The sequence below is a fragment of the Nanorana parkeri genome, unplaced genomic scaffold (assembly GCF_000935625.1).
Source record: "Nanorana parkeri isolate BGI_ZX_2015 unplaced genomic scaffold, ASM93562v1 scaffold284, whole genome shotgun sequence".
Lineage (NCBI taxonomy): Eukaryota > Metazoa > Chordata > Amphibia > Anura > Dicroglossidae > Nanorana > Nanorana parkeri.
In genome coordinates this window covers 1,005,580-1,027,477 of record NW_017306552.1, presented here as the reverse complement: position 1 = coordinate 1,027,477, position 21,898 = coordinate 1,005,580, and the positions used below count along the sequence as shown (strand labels likewise).

The following is a 21,898-nucleotide window of genomic DNA, read 5'->3' as shown; positions in this document are numbered from 1 at the left end:
ACACCCACCATGGGACCCTATTCCTCCCACTGACACCAACGATGGGACACTATTTCTCCCACTGACACCAACAATGGGACACTATTCCCCACACTGACACCAACAATGGGACACTATTCCCCACACTGACACCAACAATGGGACACTATTCCCCCCACTGACACCAACAATGGGACACTATTCTTCCCACTGATACCAACGATGGGACACTATTACTCCCACTGACACCAACGATGGGACACTATTCCTCCCACTGACACCAATGATGAGGCACTATTTTCCCACTGATACCAAGGATGGGGTACTATACCTCCCACTGACACCAACGATGGTTCTGTCAACTGCCCAACCACACACGCTGCACATTAGGGAGTGGGACGTGGTGTCAAAGGTAAGGCACTTGACTATAGTGGTAAATGTCAGACTTTGAAGGACTGCTAAAAGCTCCAGTGCCAACCTCATATAGGCCTGAGTAAGGTAAATAATGGGGGAAATATGCATGTTTCAGCAAGATTGCACAATTATTTAATGTAAAACTGAATATTCAGATTCTTGTATTAGACTATTTCTGACTGGTGACTGGTCCACAGACGCGTACTATTCATAGATGCTGCATATCTATTGAAAAAAGTCACGCCATCACAACAAAGTATTAAACTGGTTACCCATCAGAGCCACCAACCTCTACAGTCGTTCCCAAAATTCCTTTGAATTGTCAACATTGACCCAATAAGGCTCTAAAACCAAATACTCAACTCTGATCTTCCTAAATTCAGTGTTGTTTTCCCTCTTCATTTCATGGAACTACAGTCCATCATCTAGCCTTCTATAGAACATCCACAATTGAGAGGTAACTTTCCCTTGAAACAACGATCCTGAGTAGTTTAGGATTAAGCCTCAGACAATAGCGCTCCAGTCTTCCAAGACCTTTATAGATCAGCACACCGCCACTCGATAAATGCCAGACAATTGTAGTTCATATTTGAGATTGTGGGAGCTTTAAAAATCAGATTCAAACATCCTTGTTTGGGGTTCCAATTCCAGGGTTGCACGATCTGTGATGTCTTCTACAGAGATTCAAAAAGGCTTTTCAGGAGACATACATATGAGTTGTACCAGGAATCATCAGTCTCATATGTATTTCCTGCCTCTTATAACTGGACGACCTGCCGTTTCCTCACTTCATTCTGCTGAACCATCTCCATCAACACCTTTGCTTCGTACAACGGAATCACCTCATCCAACTGAGGCCTGGTAGAGAGACAAATGGACACAACAGTTCAGTATCATATTGGCAACCTTCTTCCATTCATTGACTAGCAACAGTTCAGAACCAGGTCTTTGCTGCCCACTAGGGCAGCCACTCGAGATGAAATGTCATACACCTTTAATTGTATCCAGCAATAGGTTTTTTTGTCTATAGTCAATAAGCAAAAATATGTCTTACCGAAATATTCCACATGATAGTTTGTCCATGATGTCTTTTAGGATATGTGAAGAAAGTGTTAAGGGTGTATTCATTAAGAAACAGGCTGATGCTAAAATACACTTTAGTAGGGATTTATTCAACGAGTCTCTCAATACATTGCAATAAAAAGTAAAGAAAATTAAGTATTTTAAATGCTTACTGGCAGTGTTTTGACTTTCCATAAACTTTTTTTTTTTTTTTTTCATTTGCAATGGGCCTTTGGACTTGCTAGCAAATTTGACTTCTTCGGGAGTTCCTTTACCTCTCTCCTCACCAACCTACATAAACTTTTATATATCAGCCAAGGGAGGAGCAAAGGGCTGCTGACATCACTTCCAAGATGGGGGGGCCCATCAGCAGTCTCGGGGCATTTGTATGCCTACACAAGGCTTTTACAGGTAATAATATGCATAAAATACCTTTAATGCACATATAATATTATTGGAAGATTGTTGTGGAAATGAATGGTCTTGCAACAGGGTTTCTTTAACAATGAACTCCAGGCAGATAGTTTAGGCTGGGTTCACACCTGGGCGTTTCTATAGGTGCGTTTTATGCTCGTTTTTTTAAGCACGTTTTTAGCACGTTTTTTTGTTCAATGAAACGTGCGTTCGACGCTCGTTTTTTAACCTTCCTGGCAGTATTTCTTTTTTTTCCCCCTTTTTTTTAAACTTCCTGCCGGTTCAGCCCCCCTGCGACGCGGACACTTGCAAGGGACGGAACCCGGAAGACGGCAGCGGCTGGAGGACACAGCAGGGATCGCGGACAAGGTAAGCCCCACGCTGTATTCCCGCTTTGTTAACCCCGAGCCACACTCGGGAATACCAATGGATACGCGCGGAAATCCTACCAAAAAAATTTGTGACCATTCAAGTCTGAATTTGAGAGCTTATTCACACCACTGTGCTGTAGTAATGCATGTAAGGTGAGTTGCAGTGCCATTCACTGTAAGTAGCACCCCAACTCACCTATGTTGCACTTCTGAGCATTGTGGTGCAAATGCAGCAGGTCCAACTTCTGGTTTATTGCGGTGCATTTGGGGGTTTATTAGTGTTCTGTAATCTCATTCAATAAAAAGTCCAGCTTTTAGCAGCAGGAGAAAGCTGGCCAGCAAAAGCTTGTTACTGTGAATTAGTGCACAACATTCATAGCCCGATCAGAAAAGGATATGCAGATATTTTCCTTGGTGCGCATTGGACAGGTTCCAAATTTCGTCATTGAGAAAAGAAAGTGACGCCCCCTTCAGGAACAGGCTATGGCTGTCAGGTGGGTCCAGCTGCAATACATAGATCATTGAAAGACTAATTAACCTTTTTGCTATGAATAAACACACTCTAAAGAATGCATGAACACACACATACATAGAGATTCAATAACAGAGACGTTCTGCTTGAAAGGAGATTGGAGATCAGGCTACATGACACTGACACAGTAGTTTTAAGCTACTGCACTCAATAGCCCTCAGCAGAATCAGATGTCCATTCCTAGCTGAAGAGGGGTTCTGCAGAAATGGGCCATTTTGCCCAAAACTACACCTTGTTTCCCTATCTACAGCTTGGAACAAAAGAAAACCGGAATATGAAAACCAAAATTAGTCCCACTCAGTTGTGCAGCAGTTTTCTTCAGGGTGAAGGCAGTTGGGTTATGATTAGTTTTTGGATACAGAGGCCGGGGGGGTTTAATGCCCAACACCAGGGAAACTAAAAGTGCTCCCCTGCAGTGGGGCTACCCCCGCTAATTGCTCATTTATGGCTGGGGACAGGAAAAAGCTGTTTTATTAACCTGATCCCTGCACCCAATGGCTCCCTCAGGGCTGCTAGACTGGTTCCCATAGCCTCCTTTCCCCTTCCCTCTGGTGGTCTAAGGACAGCTGACATCATTAGGTACAATGCAGGCTCCCAAGTGAGTGACAGTCCAAAGCAGGAGGGGAGGGGTAGAAGAGGTGAGCACGGACTTCAAGGTAAGTAAAACAGCTTTTTTCTGTCCTCTAGGCATAAAAAGCAGTTATTCCTTGCAGTGCAAGGGCAGCTGAAAGGGACAATGTTTCATTTCCCTGGAGTTGGCCTTTAATCAGTTACAAACATTGGGCGGGCGTGCTAAACTCCCAAGAAAATCCTAAAGGATAACTATGGGGAGAGTGAAATGCAGTCATCCCCAAAGTTAGAGCCGATGGGTGACACTATGTCACCCATCGGCTCTATAGATCGAGAACTGAGTGATCACAAACCGCTTATTGCTCAGTTCACAATCTTCTCCCTGCAGAGAGCGCTGGCTGTCAGTGACCACTCCATGCAGAAATCCCCCCCCCCACCTCTCTGTTCCTCCACCGCTGATTGGAGGGACAGACATGGGAGAGGGTGAGCGCAGCTGGCTCTAGAGAGGCAGAGCCAGCAGTCAATCATGTAGCGGGGTGGATCCTGACAATGTTGTCAGGATCTTTCCCGGCTGCATTGAAGCTCTGCACTGTCATATAGTGGCCAATAGCTGAGTTTTGGGTCACAGGAGGACATTAGTAAACCATTTCCTGTGACCCAAAAGAGAGCTAAGGCTGTGATGGTCAAAAGTTTTGGCCACAGTTCTCTTTTAATCTAAATACCTTTGGCATGTGTAGTGCCCATCCTCCTCCCTGCAGCTCTCTGACAGCATTTATGGGCAATTCCCAGCTGTCGTTTTGGCAGCTTGGGCTTGTTTTATTGAGGCATGAGCAGATCTTTCTGTTCCTGTTTAAACTGATGCTCACCAAACAGCATCTGCTGTGTCAAGAAGCAATACAATGTAGCAATGTTATTACTGCTTCATTGTAACTTCTCTGGTTAGTTTACAGAAGATCAAAGGGGTGACCTTTCATTTAGCATGTTATGCCATTTAAAGCAACACAGCAGAAATTACAGAATAAAATGTGCACTTTTTTTGACAGGATCCTCAGTCCTGCAGTGGTCAGTGCTCACCTCTGTTTCCCTACCCCCCGCTCTGGCAGTGGTATGTCACTTTGCATCCTTGTGTCTAATTGCAGTTTCTTTATTTTACATAGTAGGTAAGGTTGAATATAGATACAGGTCCATCGACTTCAACCTATGTGGTTTTGTGTGTGTGTGTTTGAGTTACTAAGATTACCTGTACTCCTGTATATCTAGCGCGCTGAGAAAAACATCTAGACAGGCCCCTAGACCAAAACGAGCACTTAACCCTTGCGATTCAGGGGTAGCCGCACTGCAAGGGTAAATTTTTACATTTCCTGGAGTTCTTCTTTAAAGACTTGTGAATTGAGTCTATATGGTTTTATGTTGTTTTCATCGTAAAGGAAGGAATGCAAGCTGGTAATGGTTTCCATCAGTATTTGTCCTAAAATCCGGGTACCTGCAGGTTGTCTTCTCTTGTCACCCAGTGTCCTCCAACAGACAGGAGTGTGATGATGTCATGTTTGTGAGGCTGGAATTTTGGTTTTGTAACATGGTCCTCTGTATTGTAAAAGATCACTGGGAACATGAAAGGAACAGGTAAAAGATCAATCAATCAATCACTTACAGCTTATTTATGATACCATTGGCACTGCAACGACTGGCAGTAAATTCAGTATGTATGTACCCAGCATGAAAGATTATGTACCTTTTTGCCCAATTTAATTTTTTTTTAACATGATGCTTGCTGCAAGTCTGTGCCAAAGGACTAACTCAAATAATTCACAAGTATGTGTAATCTGATCCAGGGGCGTCCCGAGGCTGGGTGACACCCGGAGCGGTGTCTGAGTGTCACCCCGCCGAGACGTCACCGCGCGTGTGCGCGCGATGACGTCATCGCGCACTCGCAGCAGTATTCTGATACCTGCCGGCGGCCATCTTGGTGATGGACGCCGGCAGAGAGAGTAGGAGACAGCCACCCGGCTGGATAAGGTATGCCGCCTGGTCACCTCCTCTCTCCTGATACTGTCGGGCGTTCGGTCCATGACCAAGCGCCCGACTTTTCAGAGGGGGGTGACACCAAGTCATTTTGGTGTCACCCCCTCCAATGGTGTCACCTGGGTGCAAGCCGCACCCCCCTTGTGACGCCACTGATCTGATCTCTCCTATTCAGCCATGTTTCTCAACAGTGCTGTATCTAAGCCTCCAAAATTGATCTTTAGAATGGAGCTCCACACCTGTTGTCTGTCATTAATGAATATGAAGTATACACACACTGTAACATATTTATTAAATAATAATAATTTAAAAAAAAAAATAACCTCCAGCATCGAGAACAATGTCAACTCCAAGGCCTCCAGTCTCTTCCAAGCATTTCTCTGCCAGGTCAATGTTACTTTTAGACATGTCTATAACACGAGCTGGGGGGAATAAAACAATGAGTGAAGTTATCGAAATTGTACATAAATTAAATTATAATAATTATAATAATACTTCAAGCCTGAATTTGCCTGTAGCTCTGCTTTTGTGGAAATACAATATTTGTAGACATGTAAAACAACAGTACTTCTATAACAGAGATTAATAGGGAGATTATCAGGCTTTTTAGGTGTTTATTCAGAGGGTGAACATAAGCACTTCTGATATTCAGAATTGTCTGTTATTGTAAAACAGTCAGTCATTTTTTCTTCTGTGGATCGGTAAAAATTCACTATTTTCACTGTTCAGACAAGTTGGAGGGAAGGTTGCTGTGGGTCCTAGAGCTGCAGAGATGAGAACAAATAATTGGTAGACATCTCACAGCCCATCACTCTGCCCATCTACTGCCAGACTAAGACCAGCCACTGTCATCATGTTGGTATGATTTGTATAGAAAGGCCTTTCTATGATAAAAATGCTAGATCTACCTCTGAGGAAACAATAGTGGTTAGTCAAAAATATCTATCGCAACTGACCATTCCTTCCCCTTAGAGAGGTTGGGCTGGGAGTTCTCGGTGCAGTCAGAAGACTGGAGGAAAACAATAATTTATTCGAGGATTTGAAAGAAAAATATCCTATGCTACTTATTTCAACCAATTAGATTCTTCCTTCCATTTTTTTAAGTTAGGTCCGGTGAAGTGTAAAAAGGAAAATGCCACTGCTGCTAACAGCAACTAATCATAAGATATAGGGATGCACCGATACCGGTATTTTGTTACCGAGTACGAGTACCAATATTTTTTTTCGAGTACTCGCACATACCGAATACCGAGTACCGGAAGTCCCATTCAGGAAGCCAGGCGGCGTATAATGACTCGCCACCTGGCTTCCTGATTAGCCCAAAAGCCGGGCAGCGTGTAAAGACTCGCCTTAATGACGTGGGAGCATGGAGCCGGCTTCCCGGCCAATCAGGAAGCCGAGCAGCATGTAATGACGTGCTGCCCGCCTTCCTGATACAGGAAGTACCGGGCTAGGCATCGGAGCATTTGGCACCGATACTAATAAGATACATTTTAAACTTATGATCTGTATGTCATTAGACATAAGCTGGAGCTTTTGCTAAAGGTAATAACATCTGGACTGTCAGGGTGGTAATAAGTGATTGTGGATATCACAAAGCTATGTGTTTGATGCAGGGGATGGCAAAGCAAGCACTTCTAATAAATGTGGAGCTGAACTGGTTCACCTGCAATATGACACGTATAAGAGGATGTTGAAAAGATAGCCAATACAGACTCACAATAGCAACATAGAAAGGATTTGAAGGCAGTGCATAGCATAAGAAGCTAAAGGTTGGCCTGAAGCCAAACTTAGCTTTACCATGACTATTCACTTCTAGAGCCTTTAAATTAGTGTGATCATTTCACCCATTGCTGGTCACAAAGAATCAACCTGGATTGGACAGACTGGCTCCTGAATTCTATATTGATTTGAGCACCCCTGATTTAACCTATGCGCTCCACTCTCTGAGCCCAACTGGTCTATGCTATATTTAACCTGTTCTCCCCACCTTGGAGGTACACCCCCAACTATCCTATCCCCTTACCTCCCCTTTATATTTCTTTCTTTCCTGGGTTGCCCCACTCACCTTCCCCTCACCTATGTTACTCCCTTGTTCTTTCATTTTTCTTTTAAATTGGAGGATTTCTTAGTTGGTCAGGACCACGCCACCTTGAGGCACCTTCCATGATCTAATCTAACTGCCCTCTTGCACCTTTCTCACTTCCTCCTGGTTACCATGTAGTTGTTGTATGTTGTAATGCAGCCCCTGCACAGACAATATTGGCTGTTATGTTTTATCCCTGAAAATAATAGAAACATTGAAACAGAAATATCTCTACACTCAGAGTGTCCCTAGTCTATTATTGGAGATAACCAGAGTTTCCAGTCACTTTGAAATTGTACAGAGAACCTCCAATTGCCAGCTACACGGACATGTCTAATAGGTAAGAAATATGTTTTAAAACATATTTTAGGTAAGCTGTGTGAATAGGAACACTAAAACATATAGTGTGGGCTTTCTCAAATTTGTGGAACTACACTTTAGGTCAGAGGTCAATGCAGGTGACAAGTGAATTCAGAGAGGCAGGCAAAAGCTCAGGGCAGACAACAAGTCAGGGTGGGCAGCAGACACAGCACAGTCAGAGGCAGGCAACAGAGAAAAGAGCAGAAAAAACAGAATCCAGGTCGGGTAATATTTAGAAACAATCAATCTGAAACTAATCAGAAGACAAGCTACTTTCAAACCAAGAGCAGCAGATCAGGAGTAGTAGGCTCGGGCGTGTTCGCAGCTCCATGTGCCGAGCCCGCTAGGAAGCCGACAGCGTGCAGCGCCAATCACAGGCACTGAGACATTTCCCGATCTCTGCAGCTGCGGACCGGGAACATGTCTCAGTACATGTGATTGGCGCTGCGCGCTGTCAGCTTCCTGGCGGGCTCGGCATGTGGAGCTGCGAACACGCTTGAGCCCATCACTAATCAGGAGTAGACACCAGAGACAAGCCAGGTCATAACCAAAGCAGCACATCAGAGAAATAACAAGAATAATTTCTAAATGAACAGCCTTTGTTCAGGCACTTAATCGGTGCAATGTGACAGGTTTATACCTGGAATTAAACCAATGTGCTATAGCAGTATTTGAATCTGGGGGCAGATGGTGAGGCAGAGCACCTACCTGCAGAGCATCTCCATGAACCAGGAAGTAGACAGGAGAAGGAGGAAGTAGAAAAATAAATTGCCTGCAGACTGCTGGCAGCTTGTTACAATTTTAGCATAGCTACATATAATGAAACTACTTAATTAATGTAACACAAAGCAACTCATTTATAAGCAATCTGTTAAAGAAAGACTTACCTATGACAGGCTGCCGTACCCCTTAGAGAACATAAGCATGAAGAGAAAAAAGAAAGTTATAAACAAAAAAGTATGGGTTTATCAGAGCTGCAAGTGGCACATTTTTAAGACCCATGAACAGATCAGGACTGCTAATCACATCCAGTTCAATATTACCATTTTGTTGAGTGATTTACTTTGTACTATTTTTTTTTCTTCAGATCTCACCTACACCAGGTCTAAGCTTATCCAGGTACTGCTTGTCTTCTTCACTGTTGGCCGTTGCGATCACTGTGGCTCCTCCATGATGGGAGAGCTGGATGGCCAGTGTGCCGAAGGGCTATGTGGAAAAAGCAAGATGTTAATTTCTTTATACAGTCTTTAGTTCTTCCCAACTTTACTTAAAGTGTTCTTAAACCTTTCATATAAAAAAATAACATAGCGCTACAGACCTCAGCACTAACCTTGCACTAATTTTTTTAGCTTGTGGTTGCTTGGAATTTATGGTCTGCAAAATTCCCTTTTCTTGGTACATATCTTCAGGTGTCTCCATCCCTTTGCACGGACTCATAGAGACACTGCTGCGTGTGCGCTCCCAGCAGGCAGTGTGGAGTCTTTTTTTGCGTCTGCACACATACCTAGCGCCAGCGGCAAGCCACTACCCCTCCCCTTCTCTGCCCTGTGGGTGCCTGACAGCAGCTGGAGCATGCACTGTCTCTATGCATCTGAAGCACAGTGGGAGGGCGCACCACAACCCGGAGGTCCGGGGAAGTGGCACCTGGAGCCAGGATCGGTCATAAGGGAACATAGTAAGTTTGGCCACATTGAAGACACTGGGACATGTAAACCCATTGGGGCATATTTTGCCTTTAGGCTAGGTTCACACCTGCACTACACCGCACGACACACGGGACGCGCATCCCGGGTGTCGTGCGTTCCTGCACAATTCAATGATTTCAATGAGGTGACATTTGTGCGGCAATCGCAGAAAAAAGGTACAAGTACCTTCTTCTTGCAATACACGACGCGCGGCTATTTTAGTGTTCGGAAGCCTGGGCGGAATCGCGACGGGTAATCGGTTCACATTTTGGCAATTCCTAATGCCAAAATTGCCGCGCGTTGAGGTGTCGCCTAGGTGTGAACTTAGCCTCACACTGAGAATGCATAAGGGCCGGTGCACACCTAGGCGATTTATCGCGTGGTTTGAAGTCAATAGAGGCTGTTCACACCCTTGTGGTTTGTCGCGCGAACGAAATCGGATGTCGTGCGAAAAGGTGCAGGACATCTCTATGCATTGAAAAACGTGCGACAACCGCACGGTTTACACTGAACAGTCGCGCGATAGAAAACGCGCAACAACTGTGCGAAAACAGCTCAGCATCTGAATTGCCTAGGTGTGAACTTAGCCTTAAGGTTAAAAATTCCTAGTATTTAGTATTACTTTATTGGCCCTGTTATCTCTGCTAAACAAGATAAGCTAAACCTGACCTGCTGAGGTCAAGCTGCACTTTGCTAATGTAAATGTATACAGGCACTATGATTTGCCATTGTGCAGTAGCTGGATGATGTGCAGAATAAAGGATGTCACCAGATATTAATGTTCCCTACTTCAGGTAGATACAGTAGATGCAGAGGGACTGAATCACTCACTGGCTTCTTATAACACACAGGTAGTGGTGTTTTCGACTCTGACCTGCCCCTTCACAGAGTATTGTTACCCTGGGGTATCTTCTGTAAGTATAAGAATCAAAGAATATAGTTGATAAGAGTGAGTTGCCTGGTCTGGGTCACATGACTTCCTTTCTGATTAGCCATCACTTGGATTGAGTCATACTTCTTTGTTGGAGCTGATCAAATTGATATCTATGATCTAGCATTGATATAAAAAGGTATTTCCTGCCTCCTGAAAGGGACAATACATGTGGCTTTGTGACAAGTCAGATGAGCATCATCAAACAAACAGGCTCTTGGAGCAGTGACACTGATGAATGAATGTGTGCCTGAGGGTCGTTATCCCATGGGACAGTCCAAGATCCCTGCTGGTATTTACTTCCGACCCTTGTTTAGGATTGCAGCATGGGGCCATATTAACAAACTTTCTTCTTGTATATTCTGCATAAGCCCAACTCACAAGCAGGAACATTGGTGACCTTCCATGACCTCTTGGACAAGTCTTTCTGGACTCTACAGGCAAGAATGTGTTTCACTGGGACCCGCTTGTTGGGAGTGTTCCAAGCAGTGGCGTAACCAGAGTTATGGGCGCCCGGGGCAGACATTTTTTTTCGCCCCCCCCCATATTATATAAACATCCACTAGAACTGTACCCCCCACACCCACACATATATATCAGCTAAGGAACTACAAGTCCAAGCATGCCATCATTGTCCCTGTACACCCCCCCACACACACATATCACCCAGGGAACGGCAATATCTGGTTGTTGTACAGGGGCAATGAGGGCATGCTGGGACTTGTAGTTCCCTAGCTGATATCTTATGAAGCTGTATTCCACCTGAAAGCACTACAATTACATTATAGAACTAAGAATAGAGCATAAAATAAAACTTTTTTTTTCTCTAATACTCACATGATTTCTGGATCCACCAACAAGCGCAGCCTCCCGTCTGCCACGCTGTTAGAAGTTGCATACAGCGTGTGCTGGTTACTACTTAAACTGGTGAGCGCAGTGTGCAGCGTCTGAGAAGATACGCTATTAGCATAGCGGGGATGGAGAGAAAAAAAAGCACTGGCATGTGTGAATGAGTGAGAGTGATGGTGCTACCAAAATGATAGAGACCCCGATTCCTAACCCCATCCAAGTTCCCTCTCCATTTCCTTTTATTGCAATTATAATTTATGTATATCCCTATTTGTAAATAAACCTAACCTTTATTTAAGATTCAGTTGTCTGTCATTAAATCAGGGTACCCCAAAACAGCACATTTAGCATTCCACTTATTTGGTGGCCTTTTAAAGTGTATGTGGACCCAAATTCTTTTTCCGAGTATGCTTGGCATCATGCCTCACAATTTTATAAGCAAATGTTTTTTTTGTGAAACTGTTGCAAAGTTTCTTACCTGGGGATTCTACTAGTAACAGCACTTGCTTTTGTAGGCGGACCACACTAAGCCGATGGATCACAATGAGCAGCAACGTTGTCAGACCGCCATGTACACTCCATTAGGTTGTCTATAGGATAGGCAGCCTAATGGCCAACTGAAGGAGGGTGCATGGTAGGCTGACAATGTGGCTGACAAGGCAGTGGCTTACCGGGGTCAGCCTACAGGATGACTACAGCAGTACATGCTCCCTTCAGTACATTCAATAAATCTGTGATGTGTTGTTTAGAAGATTTGAATTACATACACTTGCTCCGTCCAGTACCAGAACAGATCTCCCAGGTGCCAGGTGTGCCAGTGAATGCAGGGCTGTATACACACACAGTCCATCCCGTACGCTGCCTGCAGCCTCCACCCAGCTCACTTTCTCTGGTTTGTGAACTGACAATACAAATGGACATAGCTTATGGTTAATTATTAAGAAGAAGCTTCTTCTCTGTCCATACATAACAATGACTTGTAACAGATGTAGGCTCATTGCGTTGTTAACACCCGAAGTGTACGGGACGGTTCAATATTTGTGTAAATGTCTAACAATTTATAATAATAAGATCAATATCTTATCCAGCTGATTAACTGAAACACAAATTATTTGGTATAGGCATTTTGGATGACAGCTGGCCATACGCAGATTTTCTAATGGGTCAGTGGGGTCTACTCAACTTTATAGATAAAACTGTAGTATGTTTTCAGGGAGTACACTGCATAATTTATCATTATAACACGGGTGTGGAAATAAAAATAAAAAAAACTGGTCCCCCATGACAATCTACTTATCATGATACAAAAAATAATTTTAAGCAAAACGTATTTAACCCTGCTAAGCGCTTCTCATGACCACACTGACCAATGAGTGCTTGCACACACATTATCCTATGTGTGCATTTATTAGCATGCAGATGGTGGGGGTCGGAAAGGATAGTTTACCATTGTTTTTAATGTTTATTTATTTTATAATTTATTTTTTTAATCACTTTTTTTTCCACTTAACTTTATTATTATCACACAGGGGAGAACAAGCCCATATGTGATGGCGTTTGAGGGTGACAGTTTCTCTCTATGGAGCCTGCCCTCCACTACAGAAGATCGAGTACAACATTTTTAATGTTTTGTTTCAAAACTGAATATGTAATAATAAAATTAATTTATAACAGACTGTGTTGGTTTAAAAAGCCCCCATTTTCTACTGATAGGAAAAGGTTTCTATATATTTTTTGTTCAAGTTTAAGAGAGGGGTGTAGCCGACCAGACCTTCCTCCGCTGATCACTTTGGCTGTTTAATATATTAGTATATATTATATTTGGTTGCTCAGTGTTGTAGATATACTGTATAAGGTTCAATGAACCAACAAGTTCATAAGTTCAGTTCCGTAATGAAATCTATAATGTCTTCACTGAATGAAACTTATCTCAAACAGAACACAGGCAGAGCTTTGTATATGAGAAGCCTTCCAGATCTGTATTACATTGTTCCAGTAGACAGGATGTGCAGTATGTCACTCTGCCGAGCACCAATTATGTATCTGTACTTTACATGGGAAAAACTAAGATGACCCCGTGCAGAATGTCCAGGAAAGCTAGAACAGGACAGAGATGTGAAAAAGGAAGTACAGGGTGTAACCGCAGCACTAGATAAACATGACATGGACACAACACCACATACAGGAAGGATGGTGTTCTGTTATTACTCAGAATAAGCAATGTAATGCTGTACTGTAATAATAATAATGAACATTAACATATATCATCCTCGATACACATTAAATCACCCTTTTTGGGGGCTGAGCTACCTGCTAATGAGAACTGAGATATGACTGTCAGTTCCTCTCTGGTGGACCTTTATAAGTATACGGTGTGGCCCTATCTACCCTAAGATTCTGCTCCACATGCCACAATTAAGCTAGTACTGGCCGAGGTGGCAAGTTAAAGTTGTTGGAGGACAACTGGCAGCTGGAAGAAGTAGAGTGCCTTGTTTAATATAGACAGCAGGAAGCCCAAGAGAGTGGTGGCAATGGGGCAGCCACAAAAGGTTAGAGCTGCTAAGCCTTTGGAGCTCTTAGTCCTACACCTACCATGCAAGATTGCTGGCATGGAGGCTGCTGGCAATAGCAAATGGGACAGTGCTCCTATGGGAGCTGAGCCTCCGGACAGTCAGTGTTTGTTTGACAGAAAAAGGGCCCCATACCTTATACAGCTGTGGAGGAAAATCACTACAAAAGAACTGACTAAGGCTTTCCATACATTGATATTTTTTTTCTTGTCCATCCCAGCACGCTGAACAAAAACAAAAAACACCTGACTCCCCCATTCACGCTGATTAGCCCCATTACCGGCTATGGTATGGTTGGCTGATTGACTGCAGGCACTGTTTGGCCAAGATCTTTCATACCGGCTCCTTTGACAATAGTAGCAGGGGGTTAGCTGAAATTCGACCAATGTACTGCCAACTTAACACTGACTCTGAAATAACTAAGGAACCTTTTAGATGTGGATCACGCAATAGAGACCTACAAATCTGCAATAATTCATGGATTTGGAGACATAAAAAATTATATCTTCCATAGCAGGTATGATATACAAAAGACAGACAGTGAAAAGGTAGATAAACACGGATTTGGTGAGAGTGCATTACAGCCAGGCATTTAGCATTTTCAGAAGTAGAACAGTGATGACAGCTCCTGCATTGCTCCGAGTACAGGTTTCCTTAATGCCAATTTGCACATTCTTCACTTATCTGATGATCGCTGCACCATTACTATCTGCCAGTGAACAGAAAATACTCCGGTACTGTCAGAGAGGCAGTGTTCTCTTTGGAGGACCTTCCTGTCTTACATGATTGCTGCCATGAAATGAATGACCCTAGCGTTCGGTTTATGTGGAAGACGTGAAGTCAGAGCACCAATATAAGAAAACACAATCAGCACTCACCTAAATGATGCTCGTGAACCCAGACGACTTCACAGAGGCCAGACTCTTCAGAGCCAAGGGGCAAAATTCCTATTGGACAAAACATGACAATTTATTAATGGTTTCTTTTGATTTTCAACAAGCTACAGGCAATAAAGCGCATGTGTAAAAAATAAAAAATCTTGGCACTAGACATGGGTGCCAGATCATGCATATAGCTGAACAGTAACCGAACTGACAGGAGGCGGGACTCACCATACTGGACAATATCCTCCCAACAATTGGTGCCTGAACAACCTATCACTTGACATGAGCATGGACAGGCAAGGAGCAAGAGTCATGACTAAGGCCGATCAAGCACTATACAATCTGATATGGAATACAAGGGCCTGCCTGATTTCATACTAATTGAATGGGTTGTTTAGATTGGTCTTCATATTGCAGAGCTTTGGTAAAGCTAAAACAAAGATTGTAAAATCAGTATAGTGTATGACCAGCTTAAAGAAGAACTCCAGGAAAACTTTTTCTTAACCCTTGCAGTGGGACTACCTCAACACTACAAGGGTTAAGTGCTCGTTTTTGCCTAGGTGCTAAAATAACAAAGGTATACTCACCGAAGATCCGAGCTGTCCAGCTTCACAGTGCTCCCTCCAGCCTCTCTCCTCCTCTGCTGCAGAATTGGAATGTTACTAGGCTTCCTCAAGTCAATACACTGTGTATAGATGTAATGATGTACTGGACATTAGACCGCTGCAGGGGAGGGGGAGAAAGACTCTAGGGACTGGTCTAAGAAGGAACAGGCTTGGAGCATTGGGTGAGTATAACTTTTTTGTTTTCTGAATCTAGACAAAAACAAGCAGTTAACTCTTGTGGTGGTGTCATCTGAACTGGAACTTCTACCGGCTGTGGTGTCATCTTTAAAAGGAAACAGTGTCCCAAACCCCAGGAATGCATGATCATAAACTTGCACTATAAAACTACAAAGCAAATTAAATATACTGAGTGATATGCCCAGTATCTGCTCTTACCTGCAGCCTCATCATCGGGGTGAAAGAAAGACACCTTGGATCCCACTAAAATAAGTAAATAAGATTTGTAGAATTACACGTTTGCTGTGCCATGCACTCTATTAGTTATGTATTAAAGCCCAAGTCCAAACAATATTTTTTTTGCATATGGATAAAGTGAAGAAGGGTTAGAACCTCCAACTGGTATTTAATGTTAGGTGTGTCCATTTTGGAGTGATCTCTCATCATTTTTTGTCCTGTTGACCACAAGGGAAGTGAGAAACCAATGGGCACAGAAAAAAAAAAAGAAACAACATTCTGACAGATATTCTAATCCTTTCCCTCATTACTAAATAAAAAAAAAAGTACTTTTATTGCTGCCAGTGTCCCCATTAGAAAGATCTGCCCTCATTCCTGCCTGGTGATGTCCCAGGAAGTAAGAGGAATTCTTGCTAACAGGGACACCAAACCAAAAAGTGATGGCAAATCCATAATTTGTTGGTTTCACTCAAACACAAAATCCTCCGGTGCCGACAACTGTCTAAGAGGGAATTTGTTCTTATTTTGAAGAGATTCTTCTCACTTCTAGTTGTGTTTCTGGGACAGGAAGTAAATCTTTCCAACAGCAAAAAAATATATATGTTCCTTGTTGTCTGTAATAGAGCACCACGGGGAAAAAAGTTTCATTGCAATATAAATTAGTAAAATAAATAAAAATGTGTTATATATTTGTCATCACTCACCTTCTAGGATTGTGCCAGCTACTTCTCTTCCTACTGCTACAAACTCTCTCTCTGGATAAAATTTGGAAATGAGCTAATATGGAGACAAAATAAAGGAGTTTTTGCACTGATATTAAAGTGTACCTGTGCTAAACTGTAAGGCACTGAACCAGCAGGAGAAATTATTTGCAAGAACTTCTAGGTGTCTTCACTTACCTATAGAGCGAGCACCTTGGGAGCTACAAAACTCAGTGCTTATTATTGTGCAAATACCTAATTCAACTAGGACATCAGCACTTTGACTCAAACAATGCCAACTTCCATCTTTAAGCAATGGCCTAATGGTAATTGGAGGGAGGCTCATCCTGCTACAAGGTACCGTATGTACTTGAACGGTCTTACTTTTGGCTATAGAGAGGAAAGTAATTCTTAATGATTAAAATGCCTTCATTGAGGTCATGGAACAAACATATCGCAGAAAAAGTTGCAACATTCCTGGGCCACTAAGGGTCCCTTCACCAGGCTACAGGTTTCCTGATGAAGGAACCCTATGTGGCCCAAAAAAAATAGTAAAGGCATTTTAATCGTGAAGAAGATGGTGTGCTTGTGACTTTCCTCTATGCTCAGAACTATGATCATTCCGGAACCTACTGAAGAATAACAAAAAGAGGATATACTGTACCAGTCTGGTGTGCGATGGGCTACCTTCATGGATTACTTTTGGCTATAGAGCTGCAAGAGGTTGGGGGAATGGAAAAGCATACATTTTCTGGGTTTTAAAACACACCTATACCTACTAAAAATATCCTACCCATTAAAAATAGGCTGCCAAGATGTATTGACATTGGAGGATTGCACAAGTTGTTTTTTTCTGCATTGTTCAATTCCTATTCAAAACTCAATAAAAAATCTATTTGTTTAAAAAATAGGCTGCCAAATCAACTGCTGAAGATGCTCTACGCATGCTCACACACTGGACAAAATGGTAGCCAATTTCAAACCATTACAGTTCAGATACATATTCTCCCTTGGTAAGCCCTGATGAAGGGGGTATTACTATGAACCCCTAAAATGCGTTAGCTATTTCTATACTGTCCCCTCAACCCGATATGGAATAAAGATCTTTTTAGCACTGGAAAGAAGTGGAATAAAAGCGCTGGGCCGGCAGGATTTGTCCTATTGGTGTGGCAGGCCAATTAGAATGTGAAAGAGTCAATATAGGTAATTTGACTACCGGACATGCAGCTTCTACATTCCAGAGCATTGCATTAAAGTGCCACACTCCGTTCAATAGTCAAGAAATACATCTTTTACCTTCTTCTGCTCCCTTCACAAAACTTCCAATAAGACATTTCAAACACGAGGGGGCAGAACCAGGCTACATTCAGTTAGCAGTTACCCAATTCTTCCACTTCGGAGCTGCGGTGGGAAGAGGGATCTGTGCAAGGAAAAAACACTGACTGGATGCCTCCTCCCGAACAGCAAATTATTGTCTGCTGCCCCTCAGATGGGCAGAGCTGGGAACCCAGGAACAGGTCATACTATCAGATCCCTCAAGAGACACAAGTATTCTGCGGATGATTCAATCATTCAACCTTCCAACAGTTATGCAAAACTGAAATATCATCCTAAGGTAGCTTGACCCTTTCAACACCAAGTAGTTACCTTTGTATTAATTGGACTCAAGGCACAAGCTTTCACCTGCAGCTTCACATGATAATCACTAGGCGGCAAGACTGGTTCCTGAGTTAAAAAAATAATAATACAAATAAACAAAACAGGAATGTAATGTCAGTTTAATGAACAATTAAAATAAAAACAAAAATCGGTGCCCAAATAAGGTCGAAATAAAAAAAAAGAAGGGGAACAGCTTTTACTGCAGTACTCATCTTTAATATGAGCGTTCTCCCATAGTACAGCCACAATATGTGGCTGGCTGAATGATGCCCAGTCATTCAACCTACTTCCTATAAGCCCAAGCCATCAAGGACCCACCCTCTAGAGCAGCGGTCGCCAACCTTTAGGACATCATGGACCACTAAATTCATAATTTTAAATCCTGCGGACCACTAATATGATTTAAAAAAAAATTATATATATATATATATTCTCATATTTTCTGTTTCCTCATATATAAATATAGTCTCATATGTGTGTGTGTGTGTGTGGAGATTTGTCTATTCTTGCTCTTTAAATTTTTTTTTAGATCAGCCTAGAGACTGAACAAAATAAAAGTCCATTAGCATATGGCCATGCTCATTCTGACTCACCCAGACAACCCCGAGATGCGCTGCACATTTTAACTACAGTCTTGGGGTGGGCTGAGCTGTACCTTTAAATGTGCACGGATAAGACTAACACCAACCATTTGCCCAGTTTGAAAAGGGAAGGATGTGGAATAATTGCTTGTGGCTATAATAAAGATGTCACCTTTTCTTGAAATATGAACTTCTCTTCATCTTGTTTTGCAGTTATTTGATAGTATAATCCCTTCATGATGACCTGTACACATAAAGAGAAGATTAGAAAAGGGGCTAAGGCTGCAACTAACGATTATTTTCATAATTGATTCGTTTGCTGATTTTTTTTTCAATTAATTAAACGGATAATAAACAAAAATTAAACGCCATCTTTAATTTAAAATAAAATACACAAATAGAGTGTCACAAAAATAAAGTTTACTTCAGAATAAAACTGCATGCACAATTATTTGCAATCGCACTGCACTGGAATGCACAGCATTGTGGTATCGCACGTTCCAATGCAGGTGATCGCACTGCAGGTGGGAGGAGTGTTTGCACGCATTTCTGGGGGGGCGGGGGACTTTACTTTTTCTTTCGTATTTTTAAATTTGATTTACTTTTATTTTTTAAACTTTTTTGTTAACTTTATTGCTATCACATGGTGGGGCTCAAAAGCCCCCTATGTGATAGCACATTGGAGATGACAGGTTCTCTTTAAGGTGACATTAGGGGTCTAGGAGACTCCTCAGGTCACCTTTTCAATCTAAGGAGCTATTCAAGCACACATGGCTTGAATAGCTTTGGCCAGGGAATGTAAACACAGCAGGTAGTGTGTGTGTGCAATAGCCAATTTGAAATTGCACCTGCCCACTGTCTGCTGTCAATCAGCAGAGGAGGGACCTGAAAGAGAAAGTTCTCCTTCAGGTCCTCCTCTGCTGATTGACAGCAGGCAGTGGGTGGGTGCAAAAGCCAGCCTGCTTTTGGCTTTTTTAAATTGCAATAGCCAATAGCAAACTGGCTATTGCACACACCCACTGCCTCCAAGCCTCTCCATCCCCTCCACCTGACCTGCTCCCCCTCTCTTGGGCCCCTGCACCTGACAGTCTGTGTCTTCTTTGATGCCCACTGCTTCTGCCGATACAGGCGGGGGAGTGCAGCGGGATCGGAGGTGACAGACTGCAGTGGGGAGGAGAATGGCAGACTCAGTGGTGTCGGAGGCTGAGATGGGGAAAAAACGGCTGAACAAAACGGCGGAGGAGCGAAGGGCGAACGGCTGAGCAGTGTGGCGGTGGAGAACGGCTGAGCAGTGTGGCGGTGCGGGGAAGGAATGGCTGACCAGAGCGGCAGCAGCGTGGGTAGGGAGAGAACGGCTAAACAGAGTGGAGGCGGCAAGAGGAGGGGGAGAACGGTAGAACAGACTGGCGGCAGCAGCACGAGGGGGGGCAGCTGAACTGATTCAACTCATTCTACGACCACGATTCTCATTATCGATTAGTTGTTGCAGACTTAATAGGGGCCCATTCAAACTAGCAGCCGCGGGTGTCCGGCTCAGTGCTGATGCGCTGATCACGATGCATCAGTTTTCTTTTTTTTGTTAGAACTTTATTGAAATATCACAAGTGACATTTCAGTAAGTCCTATGGGTATAGCGCAGTGCGATGCAGCTGTACCTCAATTGCAAAAAAAATTGTGCATTCGCTAGTTTTTTTGCGATCACACTGCACTGGAATGCAAGGCATTGCTGTACCACGTGTTCCACTGTGGGTAATCGCACTGAGGGTGGAAGGCAAGTCTGAGGTGCCATTGAAAAGAATGGCACCGCCACACCCCCCCTCCCATCCCAGAAAGCTGGCAGGCTTTGATTATGCGATCCAGTGCGTTCATGAAAAGGAGTGAACGGGCCCTCAAAGAATCTGCAGGAGCCAGAGCCAGGAACACTGAAGGCAATGTTATACTAGCTTCAATGCAAAAAAAGCAAAAGAAAAATTATAATACATTTTTCTTTTATGAAGTGTACATTTGTTTTGTTCTTCTAAAAGGTGGACTTTGCCTTTAAAGGAAGATGGTTGTTACAATGGATGGTTTGGTGACAGGGTCTCTTTAACATACCGGTATCTCTACCAAATGCTCTGTCATAAGCCACTGCAGATGTAAAGATTGGTAAGGATCAAACTTTCATCCTCCAGCTGTCACTTTTCCAGAGCAGTTTGTAGCTGAATGGTGTCTCTGGAACAACTGTCAGTTCTTACCAAAGGCAAACTATAAGAATGCAATGTGTCACCAATGCAGCCTTTAAAAAAATACATTTATCTGAGCAATCTACAAAGTACAGTAGAGTGCATTAATAATACTCATCTTAGCCAATCAGATTTCAGCGTTCACTGTAACGCTCACCCTAATGTGCTGAAAACTGACCAATGCCAAGGGTGGGTGCACATCACACTATGCTCCAAAGTAATGACACCGTGACGACTGATGTCCTGCTAGGTCTCTCGGATAAGGAAATGCAAAATGCAGAAATGAAAAAAATAAATGCTGCATCAGCAGGAGAGAAACAACACAAACAGGAACCTCGGCCAACCTCCTTTCCTACTGTACCTCTGTGACCCAGGCCCAGCCTCTCCTATCCCTGGAGCGGAATGAATGAGACCTTCCTGTTTCTGCTGTTGGGCTGTGCTAAAGGGGGAGGAGCTACACAGAGGAGGGGGGCTGGAACACATATTAACCCATCACTGCCATAACAGCAATCGTGTACTGCTGCAGGGAGCAGACATGTCCTAACTGAATTAACAGAGAAGAAACAACATTGCATATATATATATATATATATATAGTATATGTATTTGTGTTACTTTGTTGCAAATACTGTAACTTTCACAGCCATTTTGCAAAGCATTTTTAGGCTCCATTGACACAGGAACGGTTGTCCGTACGAATACGGGCAGAGCCACTCTAACCTTAAAAAACAATGCACTTTAATGTGCATTGTTCAGACTTTTTCGGCGGCTGTGTGGCCCACAAAGTAGTGCAGGTACGTTTTTTGGGGAGGATTCCGCACGTTTGCAGCTATATAATCCTCCATTCACATATAGCGTTTCCCACGGAGGGAGGGCTTAAAAGTGCATTGTTTTTTCTGTTTATTGTTATTGTTATTATTATACAGGATTTATATAGTGCCATCAGTTTGCGCAGCGCTTTGTTTAGAGTGGCTCCGCGCATATTCG

General features: G+C 43.1%; 1 protein-coding gene across 2 annotated transcripts; it reads right to left on the bottom strand.

The window, feature by feature from the left end:
• Positions 1 to 1,115: 1,115 nt before the first annotated feature.
• Positions 1,116 to 21,344, bottom strand: CRYZL1 (crystallin zeta like 1). 2 transcript variants are annotated; one of them, XM_018557452.1, is made up of 14 exons: positions 21,273 to 21,344; positions 18,862 to 18,933; positions 18,097 to 18,174; positions 16,453 to 16,525; positions 15,731 to 15,775; positions 14,724 to 14,792; positions 12,043 to 12,176; positions 8,905 to 9,016; positions 8,698 to 8,718; positions 5,688 to 5,786; positions 4,826 to 4,944; positions 2,639 to 2,744; positions 1,448 to 1,493; positions 1,116 to 1,251 (listed from the first exon to the last, which is right to left on the bottom strand). In XM_018557452.1, exons 2-14 carry the CDS (start codon positions 18,925 to 18,927, stop codon positions 1,152 to 1,154), a joined length of 1,068 nt encoding a protein of 355 aa, XP_018412954.1. In that variant the 5' UTR covers positions 18,928 to 18,933; positions 21,273 to 21,344; the 3' UTR covers positions 1,116 to 1,151. The 2 variants fall into 2 exon arrangements, with proteins under 2 accessions (XP_018412954.1, XP_018412955.1); XM_018557453.1 differs by lacking the exon at positions 8,698 to 8,718.
• Positions 21,345 to 21,898: the final 554 nt, after the last annotated feature.

Coding starts and splice junctions, on each gene's coding strand:
- CRYZL1 (XM_018557452.1), bottom strand. CDS start 18,927: ATGAAGGGATTATACTATCAAATAACTGCAAAACAAGATGAAGAGAAG. Junction 15,776..16,452: donor AGCTGGCACAATCCTAGAAG/GTGAGTGATGAC, acceptor TACTTATTTTAG/TGGGATCCAAGGTGTCTTTC. Junction 1,494..2,638: donor GCACCAAGGAAAATATCTGC/ATATCCTTTTCT, acceptor CACTTTCTTCAC/ATATCCTAAAAGACATCATG.